The sequence below is a fragment of the Mandrillus leucophaeus genome, unplaced genomic scaffold (genome assembly GCF_000951045.1).
Source record: "Mandrillus leucophaeus isolate KB7577 unplaced genomic scaffold, Mleu.le_1.0 Scaffold45, whole genome shotgun sequence".
Taxonomy (NCBI): Eukaryota; Metazoa; Chordata; class Mammalia; order Primates; family Cercopithecidae; genus Mandrillus; species Mandrillus leucophaeus.
In genome coordinates, this window is record NW_012104809.1 from 2,699,614 (window position 1) to 2,724,907 (window position 25,294).

General features: G+C 35.8%; 1 protein-coding gene across 1 annotated transcript in view; it reads left to right on the plus strand.

The window, feature by feature from the left end:
- The window catches only part of PCDH7 (protocadherin 7), a 471,716-nt gene extending 449,425 nt beyond the window's left edge, over positions 1-22,291 (plus strand). The window contains exon 5 of the mRNA XM_011994273.1: positions 17,974-22,291. Coding sequence (XP_011849663.1) covers positions 17,974-18,350 — 377 coding nt within the window. The 3' untranslated portion in view covers positions 18,351-22,291. The remainder of the gene's footprint in view (positions 1-17,973) is intronic.
- The last annotated feature ends 3,003 nt before the right edge of the window (positions 22,292-25,294 follow it).

A 25,294-nucleotide genomic window follows, 5' to 3' on the forward strand; every position in this document is an offset into this window, starting at 1 on the left:
AGTCAGGTTGGTGAAGCACAGCTGAAATTGTGCTTTGTGTTCATTTTCTCTTAAGAAATCTCTACGTTCTTTTCCAATAGAACCAACCCAATTGTGATTAATATGTCCTACATAATCTCTTTGATGCTTTGTTTGCCAGAAATAACTGCCCAAATCATATTGCTTTTTTCTGTTGTTAAGCATTTATTTCTGCTTCTCACATCTAATTCGCCAAGGAATGGTTCAGCATCTTCCATTCTTAGTTTGGCCCAGCATGCTGTGGTTTCCAAACATGGCTTTTCTTTCTGTGAAATGACAATAATCCAAAACCTCATAAACGAGTTGTCTTCTTGCCATGTAGAATTTAAAATAGACCTATCCCGTGAAGATAAACCTTTTTTTTTTTTTTAGCTGAATATGGCTTTAATAATAGTGGAAGTTTGAGGCTTTTTACTAACACAGTAATTTTGTCTCTTTATTTTGACTTGGATACAAAATTTTCCATCTCATTCGAGGACCAACTGAGGGACAGCTGTGGGAGAAAATCCCCAGGAAAAACAGGTTGGACACCAACAGTCACATCCGAGTGTGGTTTGGCCCTGGAATCTTCCCAACACACACTCTCAAGTTTTCACCTTTCTATCTGTCCAAGCTAAAAATGTTCCTCTTATTTAAAGCTAAGACTTTTGTAGTTACCATTATATCTGACATCCGGGGATGCTACTTTTCACAGCTTTCTTCTTCTACATATAGAGGAGTACTTTTGTGGTTTGATTCAGCTTAGACACAGAAGATTTTCTTCTATCTGAGTTTATAACACAAACTGCCCCTGGCATATGACGGTTTGGCATACGATTTTTGGACTTTATGATAGTGTGCAAGTGATAAGCATTCTGTAGAAAACATAGTTCAAGTTTTGAATTTTTATCTTTTCCCAGGCTAATGACATTCAGTACAATAATCTCTCATGATGCTAGGAAGTGGCAGTGAGCCACACTTCCTGGTCATCCAGAGGATCTTGAGGGTGAACAACTGATACTCACAGTGCACTGTGTTGTCTGATGAGTTTGCTCAACTGCAGGCTAATGTTCTGAGCACCTTCAGCCTGGGCTTGGCTAAGCTACAGTATTCAGTAGGTTAGTAGTATTACATACATTTTTAACTTAATGATATTTTCAATTTACAGTGGATTTATTGAGCCATAACTTCATTGTAAGTCAAGAAGTATCTGTACATTTATGTCTTGTAGATCAAGATATTGTATAATGTCATGGTTACGAGCACAGGTCTGACATCAGACTACTTGGGTGTGTAACCTAATTCTGCCACTCAGCAGATGCAAGCTCTTGGGTAACTCACTTAACTTCTTTGTGCCATAGCTTCCTCATTTGTAAAATGGGATAATATACAACTAGTTATTAGACTACAACTAGTCTATTTCTTAGAACAGTGCTTGACATATCCTCTCTTTTCCTTCTTTCTTTCTTTTTTCTTTTTCATTTTCTTTTTTTTTTTTTTTTTTTTTTTTTTTTTTTTGATACAGAATCTCTGTCATCCAGGCTGGAGGCTGGAGTGTAGTGGCATGATCTTGGCTCACTGCAAACTGCCTCCTGGGTTCAAGAGATTCTCATGCCTCTGCCTCCTGCTTTCAAGAGATTCTCATGCCTCAGCCTCCTGTGTAGCTAGGATTGCAGGTGTGCACCATTATACCCAGCAATTTTTTTTTTTTTTTTTTTTAGTAGAGAGGGAGTTTTGCCATGTTGGCCAGGCAGGTCTTGAACTCCTGGCCTCAAGTGATCTGCTCACCTCAGCCTCTCAAGGTGCTGGGAATAAAGGCCTGAGCCACCTCACCCAGCCAATTTATTGAATGTATGAATAAATGTAGTTTTGGAGGTTATAGTACTACAATAGTGGGACCCATCTTTCTTAAGCCTGGAACCTTCATGCCAGTTTTGTGCAGTTAAGTCCATTTCTTCTTATTTCCTCTTCATCTTGAAATTTCCCCTGAGATTTTATGTCCTGCCATAGCAAATCTCAATTCCACTAGTCCTTGGCTTATTTGCAGAACAGGGAAAGATGACAAGTTAGAAAGCAGAGATTGCCAGTTTTTTTCCATCTGATGATTCACTGTAGTATTCACAAAGTACCACCAAATGGCTAATACAGTTCACATAAATTTTAAGTGTGTCATTTAAAGGAAAACTCTCTTTAGTGATGATTTCTATTGCTAACAATACCTGTAGTTTTATCTGTTTGTTTCTGATACAATTGATTTATTTGAATTGTATAAGACACTGGCCAATATACAAAGACCTGAGGAAATTAATTCCCTGCAGCCAGTCTTCTTTTCCTAAGAACTCCAGAATAACCAGTGAAGCGAATTCATTGCTCACATGGGAAAATCTGTTTGCACCATGAAACCTCCTTTCCTATGTGATACCCACTGCTGGCCAAGTCAAACCCGAAAATATTGGCAAAAACAAAAACAAAAAAAGAGAGACTTAAATAAAGAGCATGTGTGGCAGATGGTGGAGATGAATAGTTGATGATCACTGTCTGCTAGTCTCACTCACTGTACTCCCTTCAAATTGTTGCAGTACCATAATTTTGCCATGATTATCTATGAAATTATGTTGGCTGTTAGGCTCTGATTCATGCTTTTCTTAAGTCATCTACGGGAAAGATGACATTCTAATTGCACTCCTGATTTTTTTACACTGTGAGTTTGTTAAGCGCAGACACGTTTAACTAAAGAAAAAGCCTAAATGTATGTAATTTGACATTGTGACAGATTAATACTTAGGCATTAGACCAGCAGTACAATTAGACAGCTTAAATGTGTCCTACATCTTAATGTCTATATGACTTTAAGAAGTCACATTAAATCCTCCTTTTTTAAAGGGTCTGTTGCCATTTTGTTGATTGAAATAAATGAAAGTCTACCAGAGGATTTAAGTGAATTATGAGGAGGCTCATCACAATTACACCTAATTCTAGAAAATTGAAATCTAGGGAATTAAGTGTAAATTCAGAATAGCTCAAGGTAAGAAACTATATTTACAGTAGATTTCCTGAAGTGGTTATTGAGGATGTAACTATTATTCTTTGACTTATCTGAATTATTTTTAATAAGAATAAAACTTTAGTATCTGAAGTAATTTGAAATGACAGCTAAAAGTAAAATTTAAAATTCAGATGACATTGTGTGCATATTAAAATTATATTATGCTATAGTGAATGTCATAGGATAATATGCAGTTTACACAGAAATAGCCAAAATACACAAATTTCCGTATAATATGGTTTAAATTATAGTGGCCTTCAAGCTTTTTTAGTGTGACTCAAAATAAGAATTCATTTTTCATAGTGATCAAGTACCTATATGTGTGTACATATATATGTGTGTCCGTGTATGTGTGTGTGTATATATACACATATATATATGTATGCACATATATGTGTATATATACACATATACATATGTATGCACATATATATGTATATATAGGTGTGTATATATATGTATGCACTTATACATATATACATATATGTGTGTATACACACACACACATATACACGGACACACATATATATGTACACACATATAGGTACTTGATCACTATGAAAAATGAATTCTTATTTTGAGTCACGTGTAAAAGTCTAAAACAAAATATTCTTTAAGCAACCTGAACTTCGTGTGAAGCTGGTTAGAGCTCCTTAAATGGGTTCGGTCACCACCTCATGGGTCATGGTGCTCGGTTGAAAAGCACTGATCTAAACTGTCATGATTACACCCATTTTAAATGTATTCAGATTACAACCACAAGGCAAATAAAATTTGTCAAACTGTATTAGGTTGGCACATTGCCTACAGTAGTTCCTATCACAATGCCCTCAGTTACAAGGATGGGAGAAGAGAGCCTTCTGCTGTTCATCTCCTCTATCAGAAACATTTCCTCTGTCTTTTGAAAATTTTCATCTATGGAATGAGCTATACGTGAGACAATAATAAATTTTATCTCCCAAGCTTATTCTTAAAAGACATGTATAACTGCCAACTAGAAGTCGTGACGACTCTAAAATAACTATAAAATAGCTATTATCCATAAGCAAGGAAGCTTAACAAATTAGTTTATGTGTATATCCTTGTAACCACTAAGTACAGAATTTTCCCATTGGACGTTTTCTTAGCAGCCTCTACTGACTCTACTGACAGCACCCTACTCTCTAGCCTGGGTTCGAGGACTGCACTTTGTGTTACAAAACACATCCATGGATTATTCCAATCGACTATATTGTACTGTTAGAAAGAAAGTCTTAACTAAAAAGGTTATAAGACAGGTCCTAAAAGGGGATGAGGAGAGTGAGTGGTGAAGTTCATTCAGATCATCTAATACCAAACAACAAAGCAAAAGCTACATTGCTTTCTCAGCTTGGCCAGTGACATTGCATTTAGGATTAACAGGTGTCTTGCTAATAATTCTACCTGTGGCCATTGTGAAGGTAGACATAGTCATCAGGGATGACAGGTAATCTGTCTCCCTGCTATATCCTTGATTCAACCTTTCAACAGGCCCTTAGTGAGCATGGAACTGGAATGGTCCTTAAATTCAGAGTATGTGCTTGAACAGCTTATCCTTACTCTGCCCATAGAGAGTAATACTTTACAGAAAAGGTCATATGAACAGGTAGCAGACTTCAATGCCAGACATTAAGTGCTAAGAAGAGGTAGGCATGGGATGAAGATCAAAGAGGCAATGAGAAATCAAAATTCCACAAGCTATCCAGAAGAAATCTTGAATGAGATGCCCTGGAACTTCGTTTTGAAGGACTCATGAGAGATAGATAACAAGTCAAGGAATAGCAGAAGAAACACATTAATATCATGAATACACTGAACAGCATGAGGCTTTCCAGAAATGATACCTACCTTAGGTCTGTGGAAGTGGCAAACGGGAACATGTGAGAATGGGAAGAGGTAAGAGTTCAGATCCAGAAGGCTCTTCTGTGCTAAAATAAGGGGTTTGTGATTTGTACTGAAGTTTATGGAGGAGAGTTTTAAACTAGGGACAGACTTGCTACTCTACTTACAATTTCTAAAATAATCATGAAATTTTTTAAAAAATTTATGTATTATTATTTTATTATTATTTTTATTTATTCATTTTTTTTGAGAAGGAGTCTGGCTCTGTCTGCCAGGCTAGATTGGAGTGTAACGTTGCAGTCTCGGCTCACTGCAACTTCCACCTCCTGGGTTCAGGTGATTCTCCTGCCTCAGCTTCCTGAGTAGCTGAGATTACAGGTGCCACCATGCCCAGATAAATTTTGTATTTTTAGTAGAGACAGGGTTTCACCATGTTGGCCAGGCTGGTCTCAAACTCCTGACCTCAGGTGATCCACCTGCCTCGGCCTCCCAAAGTGCTGGGATTACAGGCATGAGCTACCATATCAGGCCATAATTTTTTTACTAGGTACAGTTTTCTGCTAATTACTAGGAGGGAAATAGGTTAAAGAAAATGACAACAAAAAATAAGTAATGAACAAATAGTAAACATCAGGAAGTCACAAAAATACCATAAATTCTACAAAGTATTCATTAGAATTGTGCCCTGGTACCTGACACTATTTCTTAGCTGTTACGTCAAATTCTCTTCTCTTCTTGGGAATTACATTACCCAAATTTAGAATGACTTAAAGTGATTCCTTTGATGATAAGGCCAGAGGCAGCTATCACTAAGGGGTAGAGAGAGGAAAATATGATCACCCAGAAAGGCGAGCTGTTTGTACTTTACTGAACAAAAGGAATTTGAGCTGTGTTGATTGATCATATACAAATAGCATGGACAATTGGATACTAGAGTGAAGTAGAATTTTCAAGAGTGCAAAATGAAAATTCTTTAGTGTATTCCAAAAAAATTAAGTACACATGACTCAACGGGAAATAAAAATCAGTTTTTCCACTCCATATCCTTTAATGGATGAAATATGGGTAGAAAGGACCAAATGCAGCAAGTCTGTGCTAACCCTACTGTAACCAGAGAAGCGGGAGTGTTTTCAAGGTTCCCATGGTAGCTGTAAACAATAACTACAAACCACAATGTCTTAAGTTTTAAGATAATGAAAATTTATTTTCTAAAAATTCTGTACATCAGAAGTCTGACATAAATCTGCCAGAGCGAAAATCAAAATCTCAGCAAGACTGCATTCCCTTTCTAGAGGCTCAAGGGGAGAATGGGCTTCCTCGCCGCTTCCAGTTTCTGGAGCATGCCTACATTCCTCTTCCATCTTCAAAGCTGGCAATGACAAGTGCAGTCTTTCTCACATCACTTTATTCTTACATGGACTTTTCTTCTGCCTCCCACTTCCACTTCTAAGAACCCCTGTAATTACAAAATGGCTCAGTCGGGTAATCCAGTATAATCTTCCTATGTTAAGGTTAGTTTATTAGCAACCATGGCAAAGCGAAATGAAGGTTTCAGATAGCAATGTCACCTGAAACTTTCATTCCCCTTTTGCATCTTACCTAACATACGCACAGTTCCACAGATTAGGATGCATACATTTTTGGAGGGGAACATTATTCTGCCTACCAAGAGAAGTTGTAAGAGTGAATGTGCAGAGCGGCTCCTGCCCCATCACAGGGAGCACTGAGACTGCCTCTGAATCCATGCAGCCCGAGAAGGCATAATATAGGCATGAGGGAGATCTCCAGAGCTTGCTTCTCCAAGCCTCCCAGGCTCCCAGGGAGGTTTAACAGTGAGATTTTGCCACTCTCCAAAGTAATAGGGAGTAAGTAAAGGAAAACATTTCAATGAGCAGGGAAAATCAATGAAGTAAACTGATCCAGTGTTGCTTCATTGGTTTCTTCCCCTTTTTATCTGATCGTTGAGTTTTGTTTTCTGGTCACCAGAGATCATTTTCTTCCTTTTCTTTTTATTTACCTGCTATGCACTCCTGAGCTCTTCAATACTCTTTTGCTCCTAATTGTGATTGTCAGTATTACTTTCAACTGATCAGCTGATTGATCCGAGTAAGGAGCCAGCATTTCAAATGTTTAAAACGCTTCCCATGAATAGTTTTTCAGCTCCTACCCAAAGCTCTCAGAGCCTCATCTCTAAACAGTATTTCGGAACTCACTGTTTCCTGGAAACCTTCCTCAGAGGTTGAAATTTTTGTCTTTCTCTCAAATCACAATCACTAATGAAATTCTATTTCTACACAGCTTGTTATTTAAAAAGTAGTTCCAATCCAATAAGCTTTTCTGTGTGATTTCTGAAATGTTTCAATAGGCAATCCCAAGCAAAGAGTTTGAGAATCTGATTTGAATATATTATATTTGAATATTATTTGAAAATAGCCATGTTATTAGAATAACTGTAGAGTTTCTCAGGATCACTACAGCAAAGAAAAATACATGGGTGTCATAATATTTGTTACATTAAAAAAAATTAGGATTACTTCAGTAAATCTAAATTGCTGTGATTTGCCCCTGTGCCAAAAGTAATCACCTTTCAATTCTACTTCAAATATGATTTGAGCTTTAAGGTGGTTCATTTTAGATTTTCACATAAAATAATAAACAGAAAATAACACATAGAAATACCTCATATCACATGATGTCTACTGCAGTGATACTTTCTTCCTTAAGACATCCCCTACTACTGAATTAATTCTATTTAACATATTTGTACTCATTAAGCATTTTAATAAGAACTACTTATTGCAGAGGCTATTCTCATTTACTTTTAGAAATACTTTATCGTGAAGAAAAGAGAGTTTAAGAAAATATCTATTACATTTTTTTCAGTTCTCATTTTTCCCCCATCTTTTTATTTGTATAAAAGTATATGTCATGGGGGATTGCAAAGATAAAATGAGCACTTCCTTCAACATTACAACCCAAAGGTGATATTCTCATAGTTAATGGAGGCTTTATGTACTATTTTTAAAGTAAACATCCATTCCTGAAGGCAATATTAATACTTATCATGGAATATACATTCTACAACTTTATCATCAATAATAAACATTTAGTTTATAATCCAGTTATGGAACGAATGAGTAAAAAGATCACACTGCCTTATGATAATTACCTAGTTATGATGTAAAACTTTGACAATTTGAGACCATTAAAATGAAGTGGCTCTAAATTGATACTTACAACTGTTTTAGTACCAGATCAATAGACTTTCTAGTAAAATCATTGTAAAGTAGCTAACAAATTCTGTTAACTTATAAACAGCACCCATTTGCATCATTATTGTTCTTTTTTTGGACTTTTATGATAACAAGAACTGATTTTCCTTCTTATAATAAATAAACATAAAGATTCAGTTGCTGGCAATTCAAGACACTGGTTTGAAGCAAATGTTGAACATGGATTTTCATAAAGAAGACAAGGTTTTTCAGGTTGGTGATCAGCAATCAGTTAAATCCACTGGCAAGAATCAATTTTCTTTTTAAACAGAATCTTGAAAATTGTTAGAATTTTTGGATTTGGGCCTCCGAAGAACTAACTTAAAATATTAACATAATCAGGCCTCTTTTCTTCTAAATATGCGTTTTATAATTTGTTTTAAATCTTTGTGTCACTGAATGGCAGTTTATTTACCACATGTAATTTATACTTTTTGAGGATAGGTGTTGAATTTTTAAACATTTTTAACTTTGATTCTAACTCAATGAGGAAAAAAAAGTCTAGGTGTACAAATACACTGTCTTTTTCTCATTCACCAGGATGTTGGAACTATTCTGAGACTCTAATTCAGGTATCTTGAATCCCACAGAAACTGCATGCAAAGTTTGATGGGTACATATTTGCATTTATGCGGGGAGACAGTACTTTCAATTATTAAATTAAATTATTAAATTAATTTATTAAAGTATATAATTCCCGAGCAAGTAATTTTGAATATAAGAAAAGTCAAGAGACTAGAAGAAAAATTATGAAAGCTACGATTATTTCAGTGAAAAAGTAAGCATGAATGACCAAGAGTTGGGTCTATTCTTAGTGGGATAATCTATTGGTTATTGTGGAATATATGCCCCTGTGTGTTCCTGGGTTTTATAAATTCTGTTTATCTATGGCAGAGAATCCTCTCGTTTGCAGCACTTGTTTCCTCTCTTTCCACCCTGCTCCTTCACATGAGAACCTCTGCTGTCTCTAACCCGGCATGGGTAAAGAGAAGAACCAAAGTAAAGCCACATCTCTGATGTGCATAAATTGATCGCTCCCAAGCAGTCCTCACACGTTTTTCTGCTGTAGTGCAGTTTTCATGTGCCAACCAGCAGATTCATGTTTGAGTTGATTCAGCAAGACTGCTTGAGATGTGACATGCAGAATCTCCACTCTATATAATAATGCCGCATTCAGAATGACAGTGGTCTGAGCCTAAAGGCAGTAAATGCTTCTTGAGATACATTCAATTGCTGTTTGAGTTTAGCCTAAGGTACGGAGAAAAGTTGCTGATGCTTTCAAACATGTTTAAACATTTTAATATTGTCCTGGCATGTCAGCTTGAACTAGAACACTCCTAGGTATAATGCAGTGAAATCCTGTCATTAAAGGACCAGAATTTCTAAAGGTTTAGATAGTAGCCCTCTACTTGAACTTCTTAATTAAATGTGTTTAAAATATCTCTGAAAATGTTCTGTTATAAGCGTTGTACTTGCAGTGGCATTGGTCAGTCTATTATCCATGATAAGGAGATATAAAAGAAGTAGAATGGGCCAGGCACAGTGACTCACGCCTGTAATCCTAGCACTTTGGAAGGCTGAGGTGGGGGGATCACGAGGTCAGGAGATCGAGACCATCCCGGCCAACATGATGAAACCCTGTCTCTACTAAAAACACAGAAATTAGCTGGGTGTGGTGGTACATCCCTGTAATCCCAACTACTCAGGAGGCTGAAGTGGGAGAACTGCTAGAACCTGGGAGGCGGAGGTTGCAGTGAGCTGAGATTGTGCCACTGCACTCCAGCCTGGTGACAGAGCTAGACTCCATCTCAAAAAATAAAAAGCAAACAACCATAAAAGAAGTAGAACGTGTTGTTGATAGATCCTGGGCTATTGTTTGGAACAGTTAATTTTTTGCAAATACCATAATATACTTATGATAATTATTTCAGTGGCCTATTGCTTTGCCGATGAACTATTTCCTCGAAACAAACAAACACACAAACATAACTTTGTGGCTTCAAACAACAAAGATCGATTACTTCTCACACTTCTGTGGATTGACTATGTGGTTTCTCATGTTCTGCCTGGCTCACTCATATGGCTGCATTCACCTGGCAAACTGACTAGGCTAGACTTCGCTGGGTCAGCTGGGTCTCTCTCTCAAGTGGGGTCCCATCTGCAAAGAGGCTAGACCATGCTTTCTCTCAGGATGGTGATCCCAGATTTCCAAAGGTGAATGCAAAATTGTGACCTCTTAATAGCTGGGCTGAAAGTAGGACAGTATCACATCTGCCACATTCTGGTTGTCAACAGTAGTCCAGCTTCAAGGGGTGCAGAATCGACAGTAAGAGTAGTAAGGTCACATTCCAAAGTGGGTATGTGTAGGGAGATTGGAAGAATTTCATGTCTTTACATCAGAAAATCTTCATAGCTCATGCTGAATGGCTTATTGTTTTTAATTATTTTTGATGTATGATGCATTTTAGGTATTTACCCTGTGTTTAGGTTGTCTTGTCCTGATTTTCAATTTTTTATTCTTAAAATAATTTATTGCTAATTTTGACCCATCTTTTAATGGAGCTGCTCCTTGTACTGCCCATGCAAGCAAAGCAAGATAGCATGTTGGCAATCTAATATCTTAGGGGCAAGTTTCAAGTGAAATGGTTAATTGTGAGGTTGATCTGTGAGGTTGTAAAGATAACTCCAAATAATACATCATTTGCCCTTGAATTTTGAGCAACCATGGCACATACTGAATAAATCTTATTTGGCAAACTCCTAATAGAAAAGGAGTATTAGGAGGATGACTAATGTAGAGTAACCAGGATCCAGTGGCCAGCATATTTCTCTAGATAGATAGTAGCTCTGTGTATCACAGACTCTGTCAGCACAAATCCATTAGCACTACTAGATAAGTAACTGGAAATAGGTACCCATTTGCTTGACAATTGCTATTTATTCCATAATAAATTATCTGAAACCCTTGGGGCCAGATACATCTCAAAATTTAGAATCCTTCATATATTATAAGATGTTATATGTTATGCATGTGTCATATATTATTTTAAAAATCTAAAAGAGTCTAAGGCCATGCTTTTAATTAAACACATTATTTCTATAGTAAAACATATGAATATTCACATTATGTGAGACAAAAAAGATAAAAATAGCCTTGCATTAATTCATATCAGATTTGTTGTAAACTTATGAAGGGGGAAAAAAATCACTTTTGATTTCCTAAGATTTTTTGGAGACGGAATTTGGATTAGGGATTGTGCACCTGAAGCAGGTAATATTTATTGAGGGCTTACTGTGTGTCAAGAATTATTATAGGTACTTTACATACATTAACATATTCAATTCTCACAGTAATTCTAAGAAATTAATACATTCTTAAACATTTATTACACAGATGAGGAAACTAGAATCAAGGAACTTGTCCACGTTCATACAGCTGTGAAGTGACAAAGTTAGAATGTGAATCTAGATCACAGGCTATGAGCCTATTCTCTTAAACAATATCCTTTTTATTCCTGGAAGACTTCAGAGAGGGAAAAATCTCTACCTCCTTAAATCTCTCCAGTGTCTTTGACCTACTATTTACTGAACACCTACACGGCAGCCAGGACCGTATTACGAGCTGTATAGACATTAACTCTTTTCTCCCACAATAAATGGGGGAGTAGGTATTATTACCTTGCATATAAGGAACTTGAAGCTCAGAAAAATTATGTCAGAAGTCACACAGCTTCTAAGTAGTTGAGCCTGGAATCACATTGAGCAGTATTGGGACTGTAAATCTCCTGCTCTTTTTAAAAGTTCATTGGTCTTTGCAGGAAGGGCCCAGGAATGGAACAGATGATGCTACAGCAAGGACTGATTGATTAGCTGGTCTTCCTATACTCTTCTAATTTGGTTAAATAAAGTGATTCTGTAATAAGTTAAAACACTCTTTGGGGATCTTAATGGTCTTTTTGTGGCCAGAGTGACACTTACTTGCACAACTATAAATTTCTCCTCTTCCAGAAAGTGATCCTACATTTAGAGGATCACAAACTGCTGATCTGAGTCAGTGGTTCCCGCCCTGACCGTGAACTGTGCTGTGTTTGCCTATCTCATCTTCCTCAATTCCCCAAACAGGCAAAAGGCAGGGATCTTTTAGTTATTTGTCAAGTCCAACTCACTTGTGCATCTTTTGACTCTTGTCTCCTCACCTCCAATCTTTATTCACTATGATAATAATTATCCAAAAAATATTTTGGTTAACCAACATTTATTTATTTTTTTCTCAGCCCTATCATATAAAATGAAAGTAAACAATTTTCTAACAGCTGTTTTAAAATAAAGCACTTATTTAATCATTTGAGTAAAGAGATACTTTCATTTGGACTAATGATAGTGAAAGGAATGTTAAAACATCTGTTGTAAAACATTTTTCACTGATCTTTTATTTTTCTTGTCTACCCTTTTGTAAAACTTTTCATAAGTCAAGCAAATTTCACTAGAATTTAAGTGTGCTTCTAGAAAAAATGTCTTTGTGTAGAGAGAAGTCAAGAAACGTGGAAAGAAAACCAAACACTTTAAAAAGGAAAAAAGGAAAAGGTTCCTACGTGTGATTTTGTTTTGTGTTGTTTTGTTAATTTGGCTCTAAAGGAGGGAAATACCAGGCCAGGCACAGTAGCTCACGCCTATAATCTCAGCAATTTGGCAGGTTGAGGAGGGCAGATCACTTGAGATCAGGAGTTCGAGACCAGCCTGGCCCACATGGCCAAACATCATCTCTACTAAAAATACAAAAATTAGCCAGGTTTGGTGGTGCACACCTGTAGTGCCAGCTACTCAGGGGGCTGAGGCACGAGAATCGCCTGAACCCAGGAGGCAGAGGTTGCAATGAGCCAAGATCGTGCCACTACACTCTAGCCTGGGTAACGAAGCGAGACCCTCCTCAAAAAACAAAATAAATAAAAAGAAGAAAATATGTATTCTTTTGCAGATTTTGTCAAGTAATGTTAGTCATATGCTAGAGCTTGATGTTAATGAACAAATTGGAGAAATGATTTGGACATCTGGGAAGTCCATACCTCGACTTAACAATCCATTTATCTCATGTGGTTAGCAAATCAAATAATGTGTGAATTAAACAAATAAATGATACATACAGTTTTACATATCTGATCTTTAAGAAAACTCATGGGAAATATTTTAAAGCTAAATATAACATTTGCATACTTTCTCTCAGTCAATACAAAGATCCATGTATCTCCAGCCCCAAGCCAAGGACCTGGAGTAGAGTGAGTGTCTGGGATTCTGACAGGATGCAAAACTCAGCATACTTAAAATCCTTCCTGGTGCAGAACTGTCTTCAAGTCTTATTGAGTGTAGTGTGCTCTCCTGTAACAATGATGCCTCTAATGGGTTCTGAATTGTGTAAGGAAGCTTCTGGAAACATGAAATTCCTCTCTAAACCTGGGCTTTCCTTGTTATTTCTAATGATTCTATCTATTATCTATCTGTCACTTCTTGTTGAGGTCATTGTAACAGCATCTAGCAGCATCTGCCCACCACCCATCCATCTACCCTGCCTAGTAAAAACAAAAATACTCTGTTTCTGAGAGATAATCTGACGTCTTAGGAAGACATATAATTTTCCCCACTTTCCGAAATATGTAGTTTTAGGGAGGTTGTGTCATTCTTTTCACTAAGTATTAAAATTTGTGACTCTGTGGCATCTATTTCCTGTGCTACTCAGATGTTTTTCTGTTTCTCTGCAGACTGTAGCTTGTTCTGATGGTTATGAGTAGCAGTAATTGACCTCTAAATAACTCAGCTGTTATATTTTAAGAAGAAGCAATGTGTTGTGGTGGGAAAACAGTAAATTGAAAGTCAAAACACTTATTCTTTGGCTTCAGCTTTCTCTTAGCTTGGACCCCTTCGCTGTTCCATCCTCCTTGCTATATGATTGAGGTGCTAAATTAAAGAGATGAACTTCATGTAGGAAGCACTTCATGTGTTATGAATTGTTCTAACATCGTTTGCTAGTATGATGGCTTAAAAACTGTCTACTTTCTCCCAGCACTTTGGGAGACTGAGGCAGGTGGATCATTTGATGTCAGAAGTTCAAGACCAGCCTGGCCAACATGGTGAAACCCTGTTGTATTTTCAAACAATACAAAAGTTCGCCAGGTGGTAGTGGTGCGCGCCTTAACTGCAGCTACTCAGGAGGCTGAGGCAGGAGAATCGCTTGAGCCTGAGAGGCAGAGGTTGAGGTGAGGCAAGATTGCGCCACTGCACTCCAGGACAACAGAGTAAGATCCTGTCTCAAAAAAAAAAAAAAAAAAAAAGGAAAAGAAAAAAACTGTCTACTTTCAAGAGGGACATTAACCTTATGTCTAGGAAAGGATCTTAACTTTCTAATATGATGCAATGATTCTAGGAAATAGCATAACTTGATTAAAATGGAAACCTCTGCAAGGAATGTTAAGCAAGAACAGGATTTGATGGATACTATTTTTTTACTTCCAGTCTTCTCAAGGTTTGATAAGATTGATGGGGTGTGGGGGCATTGAGAAATACAGAAACAAACAAAAAAAATCTCTAAAGAACTGGCTTTATTGTGGAAAATGCTTACAGAGAATATTATTTTCTTTTCCTACTGTCCATTTGTATTGATTTACTCAATGCCAGTTAAGATTTGTGATCAGGTGTCTTCCATCTTCACTGAGATCAAAATTTAAAAGAACAGTACTAAAGCATAAAAGAATATTCTTAGATGTTAGAAAACAAATCCTTCAGTGAAAGACTAAGAAGAGTTACTAATTGTGAAAGGTTTTCCTTTATAATGCCACAAAAAATAGGACAGTTTAAAAGTATGCCTTTTATGGAAAGAAGAAAGAATTGCATTTGATGATTCTCTAAGATCCTGCAGAAATTTTGTGTTGAAAAAAATTCATAATATAGGCATGCGTAATTAAAATAAGAAAATATGTAAACAAAGAAAAATACTTTTCTACTCATGCCCTTCTTTAATAAGTTGCTTCGTAATACAGATTGCATTTGTTAATCATTGGTATTTCTTTTGAAGATTCACTTTAGTCAACCAAATTGGAAGTTTTGATTACTTGTGATGAATCTCTTATAGCCCTTCTTGATTATTTTTCTAAATTTGATGACAAACACTGCAACATGTCTCAGCCAATTAGGCTTGTCAACTTCCACTGTGGTCCCCAATCAAATGTTTTACTTTGGAAATGACAGGAGATCCTTATTAAAAATCATGCTTCTTGGATAGAGATGTGGCAGCTTGCATGCATATGATGGCAGAGAAGACAAGCTGCCTTTCGTTAAAAGCAGTAGAGGAAATCAATTTTGGCAGAAAATACTCCGGACTATGAAGTAAAGACTGAAGGAAAGAACTGAAGAGCATCTCACCTATAACTGATTGGAGATTCAGTCAATCTATTTAATAAATGAGTATAATCTCTTATGAGCTGTAGGTAGTTTAGGTACACAAGTTAAAAAGTAAGAAGACTCATTTGAGCAAGAATATAGAATTACAAGCTGTTTATAAATGCATCTCAAACAAGAGGAAAACAAATGCAAGGAATTTCAAACTCAAAACACAAATTAATCCCTGAAAAGCAGCCACCTGTATAAGTCATTGTGTAAGTGAACTGACATATTGTGTGAGACACAAATGTGGAGAGATGATTGGAGATAATTCTGGGTCATTTCTGCAGGGAATGACAATCACATTCATATATATTTTTTTCTATTTCAGAAGGTAATTTCCTGATTATTTTCCCATGCCCTTGCTATTCACTATCATAAGAAAAGAGGAACAATTTGAATTTGTTGAAGCAGTGGGAAAAAGGGGAAATATTTTGAGTAAAAAGCAGACCTGATTTTACACTTTGCATTTCTATCCTTTTTTTTCCCCCTGTTCAAAGCATTTAGGTCAGGTTTAAAAAAAAAAAAAAAGAATCCCAAGATAGGAAATATTCTCAAAGAACTTGCAGTTTATTCATTTAAACCAACTAGATTACCAAAAGTATTAATAAAATTTGCCAATAATTCGATTTTTACAATGCATGTGAAATACTTATTTGAGAAACAGACACTTTAGGGTAAAAAAAAAATGAGTGGGAAAGTACTTTGTTATTTTGATGAAAAAATTAAGAGAATCTGCTCACTTAGAAGTCAAATGGCAGCATGGGCAACTGGAGTAAATAATTAACCTTACATTTTACCTACAGTAAAGAGTCAGATAATTCTAGATTTCCTGTGTAGGACACTAGAATTTCCGTGTGAACGCTTAGTCAAGGGCATAAAAATCCCAGGACACTGTTTCAATAATCGATGGGCCGACAAATGTCAATAGCTCAGTTACCCATCATTGAAGGAAAAAATGACAAACATTAGTGGAGAGCCTTCATTTAGGAGATTTAGCCGAGTAAAATGTCTAAAATATCCTATACAAATGTTAAACTACAGGGGATGGTGTGTGGAAGCAAAAGCAGAAAGTGTACATATCTTGGGAATAATTTAAATAACTTCCTCTTCTATTTTAAATGAATCTATGGATTGTGCATATACACATCTCACTGATTCCACTGGTTACAAATATATTTTCAGAGGTCAAATTTGGCAGTCTTTAAGTCCCAAGCCTTATAATAAAATGATACCATGTGACAATAACTGGAATGCAGTCATATTATGTTCTTTTGTTTGGCAATGAAAAACAATAAAACATTTTAAATAAAACCCTCCAGGTTACTATCTCAGAACCTATTGAAATAGAGCACGTTTTTCTCTCTCCCATTCTCTCTTTCTCAAACAAAGTCTGTAAAAACATTTTTAATACTTAGCAAAGACATAACCATTCTCCAAAGACAGACACATGCTTTCAATTATACATACAGGTAATTATTAACTGTCATCTTTAATCTTGTTTCCTAAGAATTCTTTGGACATGTTTAGCCTTTCAGAAGTAAAAGTCATTTCCCATTCCATTGGATAGTACCATTAATTAGGAGTACATGCTAGTTCATCCAAAGTTTAGTAACTTGCCTATATTCACCCAGTACATTACATTCAGATAATATGGCCCATGCATTTTGATGCGAACACATCAGCACACATTAGGTCATTTGGCATGGTGGGGTGGGGGGTGGTGAGGGGATATGGGCTAGGGTGGGCAGATGCGTGATATTGCTAGTATGCTTATACCTCTAACTACTGGTTCCTTGCTTTTTACTTTTTACCACATAATGTGCTGTCAATTTGGTTCTACTTATGAGTCACCCCATGTCTTAGAATGTATTTTAAATATAAGGTTTTGCATATTTGCATTCTATGAATAATGTATAAGCAGGAAGAAATTCAATTGGCAAAAGCACACCACTTCTGGGATAATTTATAAATCCAGAAAGTTGTCTGTTTGGATTTAATAATTTTTCTTATGGATGTGGAAAATATTAACACCCACACAAATTTACCTGTGTATTTAGAGCTTCTAATTGAGAATATCCTCATGTCCCTGTCCTGTAACAAACACACATATATCTGTTTCATCTACACACTTAAATGTATCATTTTGTCTACTTTCCTATTCTATAATTTGGGATGTCTTTGCAAAACCTTATCTTTCATGCACATGAGATTAAAGACTGTCCTGTGGAATGATGAGCTAGAGGGTGTTGGGAAATGAGAAATAAGATGGTAAGGAATATATTTATATGTTTCCTCCAATTTCATATAGATCAGGGGAGCCTGTTGAGGAGTGTCAAATCCTAATGGCTTATTCTCCTTGGATTTCAGACTCAAGGCCTCTTCCAGATGTAGCCCTGACTGGGAAGTGCACTCGTGAGTGTGATGAGTATGGCCACTCAGACTCCTGCTGGATGCCAGTCCGCACTTCTCCAGAGAGGAAGAAGAGCCAGCCTAAACTCTCCACTTTCATGCCTGTTGATGAACGAGGAAGCCAGGAAAAGTTGGCCAATGGGGAGGCCGCCATCATGGGTGACCGCAACAGAAACCTCCTGAACAAAAAGTTGACCTCATCCTATGAGACCTTCAGTGCAGCTAGTTTCAGCAAAAATGAGGAAGCCAACCCTGAGGATATTCCCCTTACAAAAACAGGGGAATATAAGCCATCTCCTGTCAATACTCTCACTAGAAGAGAAGTTTACCTGTAGGCTATAAAGGAGCAACAGCAAAGTTCTTTACGTGTATGAAAAGGAGAATAAGGGGCAAAAAAACCTTACAAAGCAAAACGTTTAATCACAAAGAGGGGGCTACCAAAGAGACAAAGCTTTGCCTGCCACTTCTGCCTCCAGATCAGGCCTTTAGTGATACTGTTAGCCTGATTCTACTGTACAATGTAGAAACCATCCTTGTTACTTGCATGTCTAACCCCTTCACTGATTCCCAACACTCACTTTCTCTTCCCCACCCCTCTCCAAAAAAAAAAAAAAAAAAAAAAGAAGAAAAGAAAAAAAAAGGGGGGATAGTTGCAAGTTTCTTCCACAGTAACTGTACGAAGCCTGATTAGCAGAACACAACACACTCTCATTATCCCTAAGCTGAAGCATGATTTTAGTCACTTTGATTTTGTTCGAGTGTCATCCGGCTGGTCAAAAATAAGCAGGACAGATAAAATGTATTTCAGACACACCATCAGAATATGGTTTATCACCATCAAAGGCAATCCTCTGAAAGTGATAGAGTCCCTCTAAAGGTACAGTCCTTAGAAAGAGGGACTATATTAAAAAGCATTTTGGGAAGATCAAAGCTTTAATATTCCAACAAAGACTAAGAGCAAAACAATACTCAGTGGGTGATTGCAGTCCTAAATTGGCATATGTTGTTATTTTCAGGTTAAGAGCATCAACTTCAATTCTATACCTTCACCAAATATTCTCAGTATACACGCAGTCATGATTACATGTATCAATTTCACTAATTATGACTTAAAAAATTATATATATATTTTCAGAACAAGACCACGATTATTAACTAACTTGAACAATTGTATCATCCAAAGGCCAAAGATCATATGGCAGATCAGGGAAATCATGAAGTTGATTTGGTCTCGACGTGGAAAATCATTAAGCAACAAAAGCAACTGAACCCATGTACGCACAGAAACAATCAGACACTAGTTCATTTTATAGTGCCCAGTAAAATGTTCCTTCTTTTAAAATGGATTTTATTTGAAAGCTCAGAAAATGAAAACTAATGAGATATATTTTTGGTATTATAATAGGCAATTGGTTGAGGTTCAAGTTTAGTTTCAGGTAATATTATCAGGGAAGATTCCATGTTTTAAAATAGTATTTATGGGTCATGGGTAGGTTAAGAAAGATGCATTGCCATATAGTCTTGTTAGTTAAGTCCACAATGATCATTTTAGAATCCAGGCTATGCTTGCTGCTCTTTTTATCCACATTTTAAATTACAATTGCATTTTTTTTACTTATTCAGTGCACACTTTCATGCACCCCAAGTGCATTAATTTTGACTTGTGTGCAGTATAGAAATATTTTGAGACTAACAACATTGAAACAAGGTGACACCCTAGTTGACTTTACCACTAATGTGATTTGAACATTATTTAATATACGTTTTAAACAAATCTAGACTGAACATGAAAGAAAGGAGTTTTGGGCAATGACATTTTTCACAGGATGTATCTCAAAGGTAAAAGCAGAGTTTTTCCAGTGCAATAAGAAGAAACAGAATATGCAGATTTTGAGCTACTGGCTCCATGGAGGATAACCTAATATGGCTGAATATTGAGCTGGGACATTCAGAGGAAAGTGACAATCCATGGACAGAATAGGGAATCACAGGTGTGAGGAGAACAAACTCTCATCACTGAATGTTTGTAAGCTGGTTAAGGCATAGCCTTGATGGCTCTCTAGCAAACTGTAGAAACAATGTAGCTTTGGATAGTTTCATGCTTTGCAGAATTTCTTAGACTATAAAGTGACACAGCCTGGAATATAGGTTGATAATTCACTATAGGTCCTCAAAATACTTTGAAAACCACTTCTCTGTTTGGTGGGGTACTCTTTGGGGGTCATTTCCTCATGCTCTTTCTTAAATGGAGTTTTCATTTTGATGTTAGTTTATGTATAATAGGTAGGATGCAAAAAGATATGTAATTGAAACAAAAAACATTGGACTAAAATATCAGTAATTGAACATGTTTATGTTTGATTATTATTTACACTATGGAAAGATGCAATTCTAGTACTTTGTTAGGAAACTGCATTAAAGCAGTTCTGCCTTGTATAATCTGTAAGTACCTATTAAGACAAAATACTTCTAAAGATACTTATGAAATGTATACATATTTTTTCTTGCACGTTACAAAGAAAATACTCAATTGCATAACACAGATGTTTGACAAACTTTTTTTTTTAATGCATTTCTTTCTTTCATGAGACATTGAAACCACTGATAGCTCATTTCACTCTATCTTAAACCCTTCTTTTGTCTATAAAACTAATACGGGTCACACCGGACCTTCGGATTAATTGGATCCACATTTCCAATGACGTTTGCACCCCATTCAAGATAGCCATGCCATTGTCATTTAACTCGTGAACCTCTCTTTAGAACTAAAATGGGTGTGAAAGAACAAAATTCAGTGTACTGTAAGTATTCACAGTAATTCTAGTAGAATTAGCTATCATAACATGTTTATTATATAATGAGCTGGCATGACACAGAAATATATTTTGTGTTTGTATGACTTTTATTTTGAATAGGTTAAATCTGGTGCCACTCCATATATAGAGTGCTTTTGAAAAAAATCAATAAAAATAAACAAAAAAAAATAAATAAATGAGTGAATGCAAAATAAGCAACTGTGCCTTTTATACCTGTTGTTACGGTAAAAAAACGGTTGTTGGGTTTGGACAATGAGGGGAAATGGGCTATTCCCAACTTTTTTGATCCTGTATATTTGTCCATGTTTATTTTCTGAAAATAATAAATAATATATTAAAAATTTGCCTTCTGACAAACTCAGATAATGGACCAGTCTTAAATATTGTTATGTCATAAAGCAAAATTAAGGCAGTAATATGGGCTGCTTAAATCTGACTAGAAGATGAAAGCTTTTATTGTAAGTGTAACACAGAGATACTATCAGGAGTGAAATCAGTCCATTTTGCAAGGTAAAATATTGATTTAGAATTTTATTCTTTATTTCTTTTTTGTTGTGTTTCTTTTAGCTACAGTTTCATTTTGGTTGTACAGGATATAAACCATATTTGTTTTCTGTACACAAGATTCTCAAGTGAATTTTGCATGCATTATACATTAGGACACATTTATAAATTAATGAGTAACTATATAAATTTATGTGTATTAAAATGTCTGTAGCTTCAGTCTAAAATCTACTGCTTTTTCTGAATCTCCAGATATCATTTCTGTATGGTTTCTGACTGGCCTGCTGCCTGAGTTTCAGAAAACAAGGGAGGCACTATTTTTATGGGAAGAGGAACTAAGATGGTACTGAGGATGTCTGACTAAAACACTGCCCTAGGAAGCTGTCTTGTAGGAAAACAGAATAAAACACACAGACCAGAAGAAACTGTCAACAATCAAACAGCCATCCAAAAATAGTCATGAGAAATCTAAAGACCTAAATAATCTTAGGTATATGCTATCAATGATAAATAAGAAAATGTGTCCTTAAGCAAAAAAAAAAAAAAAGTGAGGATGATCATGAATATAGTAAAGCTTGTTAGTTGTGACCTAGGTGAAGATACAATGATAACATCTGGAGGAAGGCATCATTTGTTCAGCTACCTAGGGTTTACTTTCAGACTTTTCCTACATTTAAAGCACTTGCATTCAGTGTGGTACGATCTGTTTGTAATGTTAATCATTGCCTATTGTTCTGCTACTTGGATGTTGATAGTGAAGCAGAGAACAATTTATCATCGTTTATTATGAGTCACTATGCACGCAACTATGCTTAACATGGCGAAATGTATTAAACACTCGTCCAACTATTTATGAAATACTTTACATAATTTAATTTGCTTTTGTACAGTTTTATGTAAATAAATTGCTTGTCATTTTTGTCTCTGCAAATTAAAATATAACATGGTCAAATGGTTTCACACTTGTAAGTGTACTTCTCTGTTGACAGGTAATTCAGTTTTGATTGGATGAAAAGTGAATGGATGCATGTACCAGTTTGATTTAAGATGGTTTGATTCCTTATAAATTAAGACACAGCAAGGAAGCTAATGTGGCAGCAATTGTTGATTTAGGGGGGATTAGGCATAACTGTCACATTACTTTGCCTCATAATGAAAAAGAACTCGGATCCTTAAGTTTCATCAAAATAATTCCTGAGACATTTACCTAGCTAGCTTATTATCTTAAAGTGTATGGCAGAAAAAGGAATTTACCATCGTTAATATGAAGATTGATTTATTTTCAGAGGCATCTACAGAAATTTCACATTTAAGACAAAAGTAATCCTAAGTCAAAATGTGTCTTTGTTTAGAAAATACACGTTTTTAATCTAAATTAATAACAAACACAAAAAAGTTATAGACTTTAAAAAATCATGTGAAATATAGAGAAAATAAAGGAAGAAATACAATTTTTACTTCGATTACTTATTTTTTCTTTAAGGGACTTTCTCGACTTTTTACATTTTTTCTATATTTTATTATCTATTTTTAATCATTCCACTTACTATTTGTTATAAAATTACGTCCCTATTATAGTTATCTTCTTTATTTATTAAATTGGCATCTATTTGAGTAAGCGCCTTCTCTTCTTCAATCTCTCAGTCATGGCCTTTTTTCCAACTCAGAGACTTAAAAGAGAAAGAAAATACTTTCAGTATGTTCTAACAGATTGCTTGGAATTTCTGTCCCATCTCACAACAGCAATGCTAAAATCTACCAATGCGAAAAAACATTCTAAAGATCTTTGCCTGTGGCTTCTCTGCGGGGTTTTTTCCCCTTTCTTATGTGAAAATTTAATATATTTTATTTATATTAGATGACGTATACTTTCTTGAATCAAAGATATCTTTGTAAATTGAGTTTGACTGGCAGCCTTTCTTCTCTAAAGAAGGAATTAGGGTGAAGTATGGTGAGAAAATCTACTTCAAGTTGGAACGGGGTGAAGAAATGATACGTCCATTCATTTTGGCTTTCTGCTTTTCTAGTGGTGAGAACTAAACATGAGTACATATTTTGATGGAACAGTACATAAAATGAGATCACTATGAAGTAGACTTTACATTTTCACATAAGAGAGGGGAAAAAACGTGGCTAACAAGATGCACAGCACTGCTTCCAAGGCATAGATTTGCTTATTCTACCATCTCTGATTCTTTGGAAGAATTTCATCTCATAACTTAGAAGCTTGACTTTAGCACAATGACCTATTCACCGCAATACTTTACATTTACTATAAGATTTATCTCAAAAGTTTCATATCTATAATGTAAACTGTAGTTAGATAAGCCATTTATGAAGGTTGATTTTACTTTTATTTATTTTTACTTATTTTTAAATTTATTTTAATTAATTAATTTTTAGATACAGGGCTTCATTCCCTCTCCGGGCTGGGTGCAGTTGTTCAATTGTAATTCACCATCACCTGGAACTTCTGTGCTCAACGGATCCTCCCATCTCAGCCTTTCTGCCAAGTAGCTATGACTACAGATGGGTGCCACCACCCTGCCCAGGTAATTTTGTTTTTGTAGAGGCAGGGTCTTGCTATGTTGCTCAGGCTGGTCTTGAACTCCTTGCCTCGAGTGATCCTCCTGCCTTAGCCTTCTCTATTGTTGAGATTATAGCCACTGTGTCTGGCAGATTTTACTTTTAATAATTCTCAGGTTAATAAAAATTTGAACACAAAGTTCTACCAATATTAACATTTTTCCCTCCACTGGTTTATGTACCAATCCAAACATTTTACATGATTTACCATGGTGACAAGAAGAAAAAAAAAAACTTTTCACATTTACCTGAATAAAATAATGATTTGTTAAAGTGGGAATTTCAGGAGGAGGACACTAATTATGCAGATAGACATCTAATTATCTTCACTTGACATTGCACAGCACACTCTGGCAGTAATTGTAACTTGTATAGTATTTCAGACAGCAAATTGTAAATCTTGAAAACCTCATAGCCAAATTTCGTCCTGCTTGATACCCTTGACCTAGTCTATCAGGCAATGATGATTTGGTGGACCTTGGCTTGATAAAAAGTCAGTCTAGCTTTGGGAACTCAAATGATCATGACCAACAGTCAGCATTATCAAAATTGATCAGATAGTGGTAGAATTCCCAAATTGACTTTAGTTTTCATTCGGCTGATTTCACAGAGAAATGGTCTATTGAGCTTTTGTCTTTTTTATTTTCTTTTTTGTATCTGTAACCTTTTCATGTCCTCATTCCAAAGCCTTTGCCACACCTTGAAAAGCAAACCTCACCTTCCCAGCAGACAAGGGGATGTTAGGTAGCTAACCAAGGTCTAGAGGATTTGCAACCTAATCAGCTTTTTTTATGGAAATTTACAATATCAGCTAACTTGAGCTCTTAGGAAACGGAGTAAATGGGGACTGAACTTATGCTTGTTTATTTTCTCTTATCTTTATCCTTTACTCTAAAACTTGTTTACAAACTACAGGAGGGAAAAGTGATTAGCCAAGATACTATAAAATTTTTAAGCTGCATGGAGTGAAGAATGGATATGAATGTAGAATGTGGAAAGCTATTTATATTTTCCTTTAACTCTAATTTTTTTTTCCTGTTGTGTTTCTCGTTAAATGTAAATTCTCTTCATTCATTGATTTTAATATGTGTGACCCACACAGAAATAATTTTGTTTATTTATTGAACCTCCTGTGGGAAGATGCTTGATAGTTTATAAATGTAAAATTGTCCCCAACACTACCAGATGATACTAAAAGATTTATAGTTTATTCATGATGTTCAGTTTTGTTTTTTCCATTAAGTTATCATGGTTCAAATGACCCATTACCAAAAAGGTCATAAGAAAGATGTATGAGATCAACCGAGTAATTTCAGATATAATCTTAAAGATTAGAGTTTTGAAAGACAAAAGTGTTAATGAGTGTGCTTACT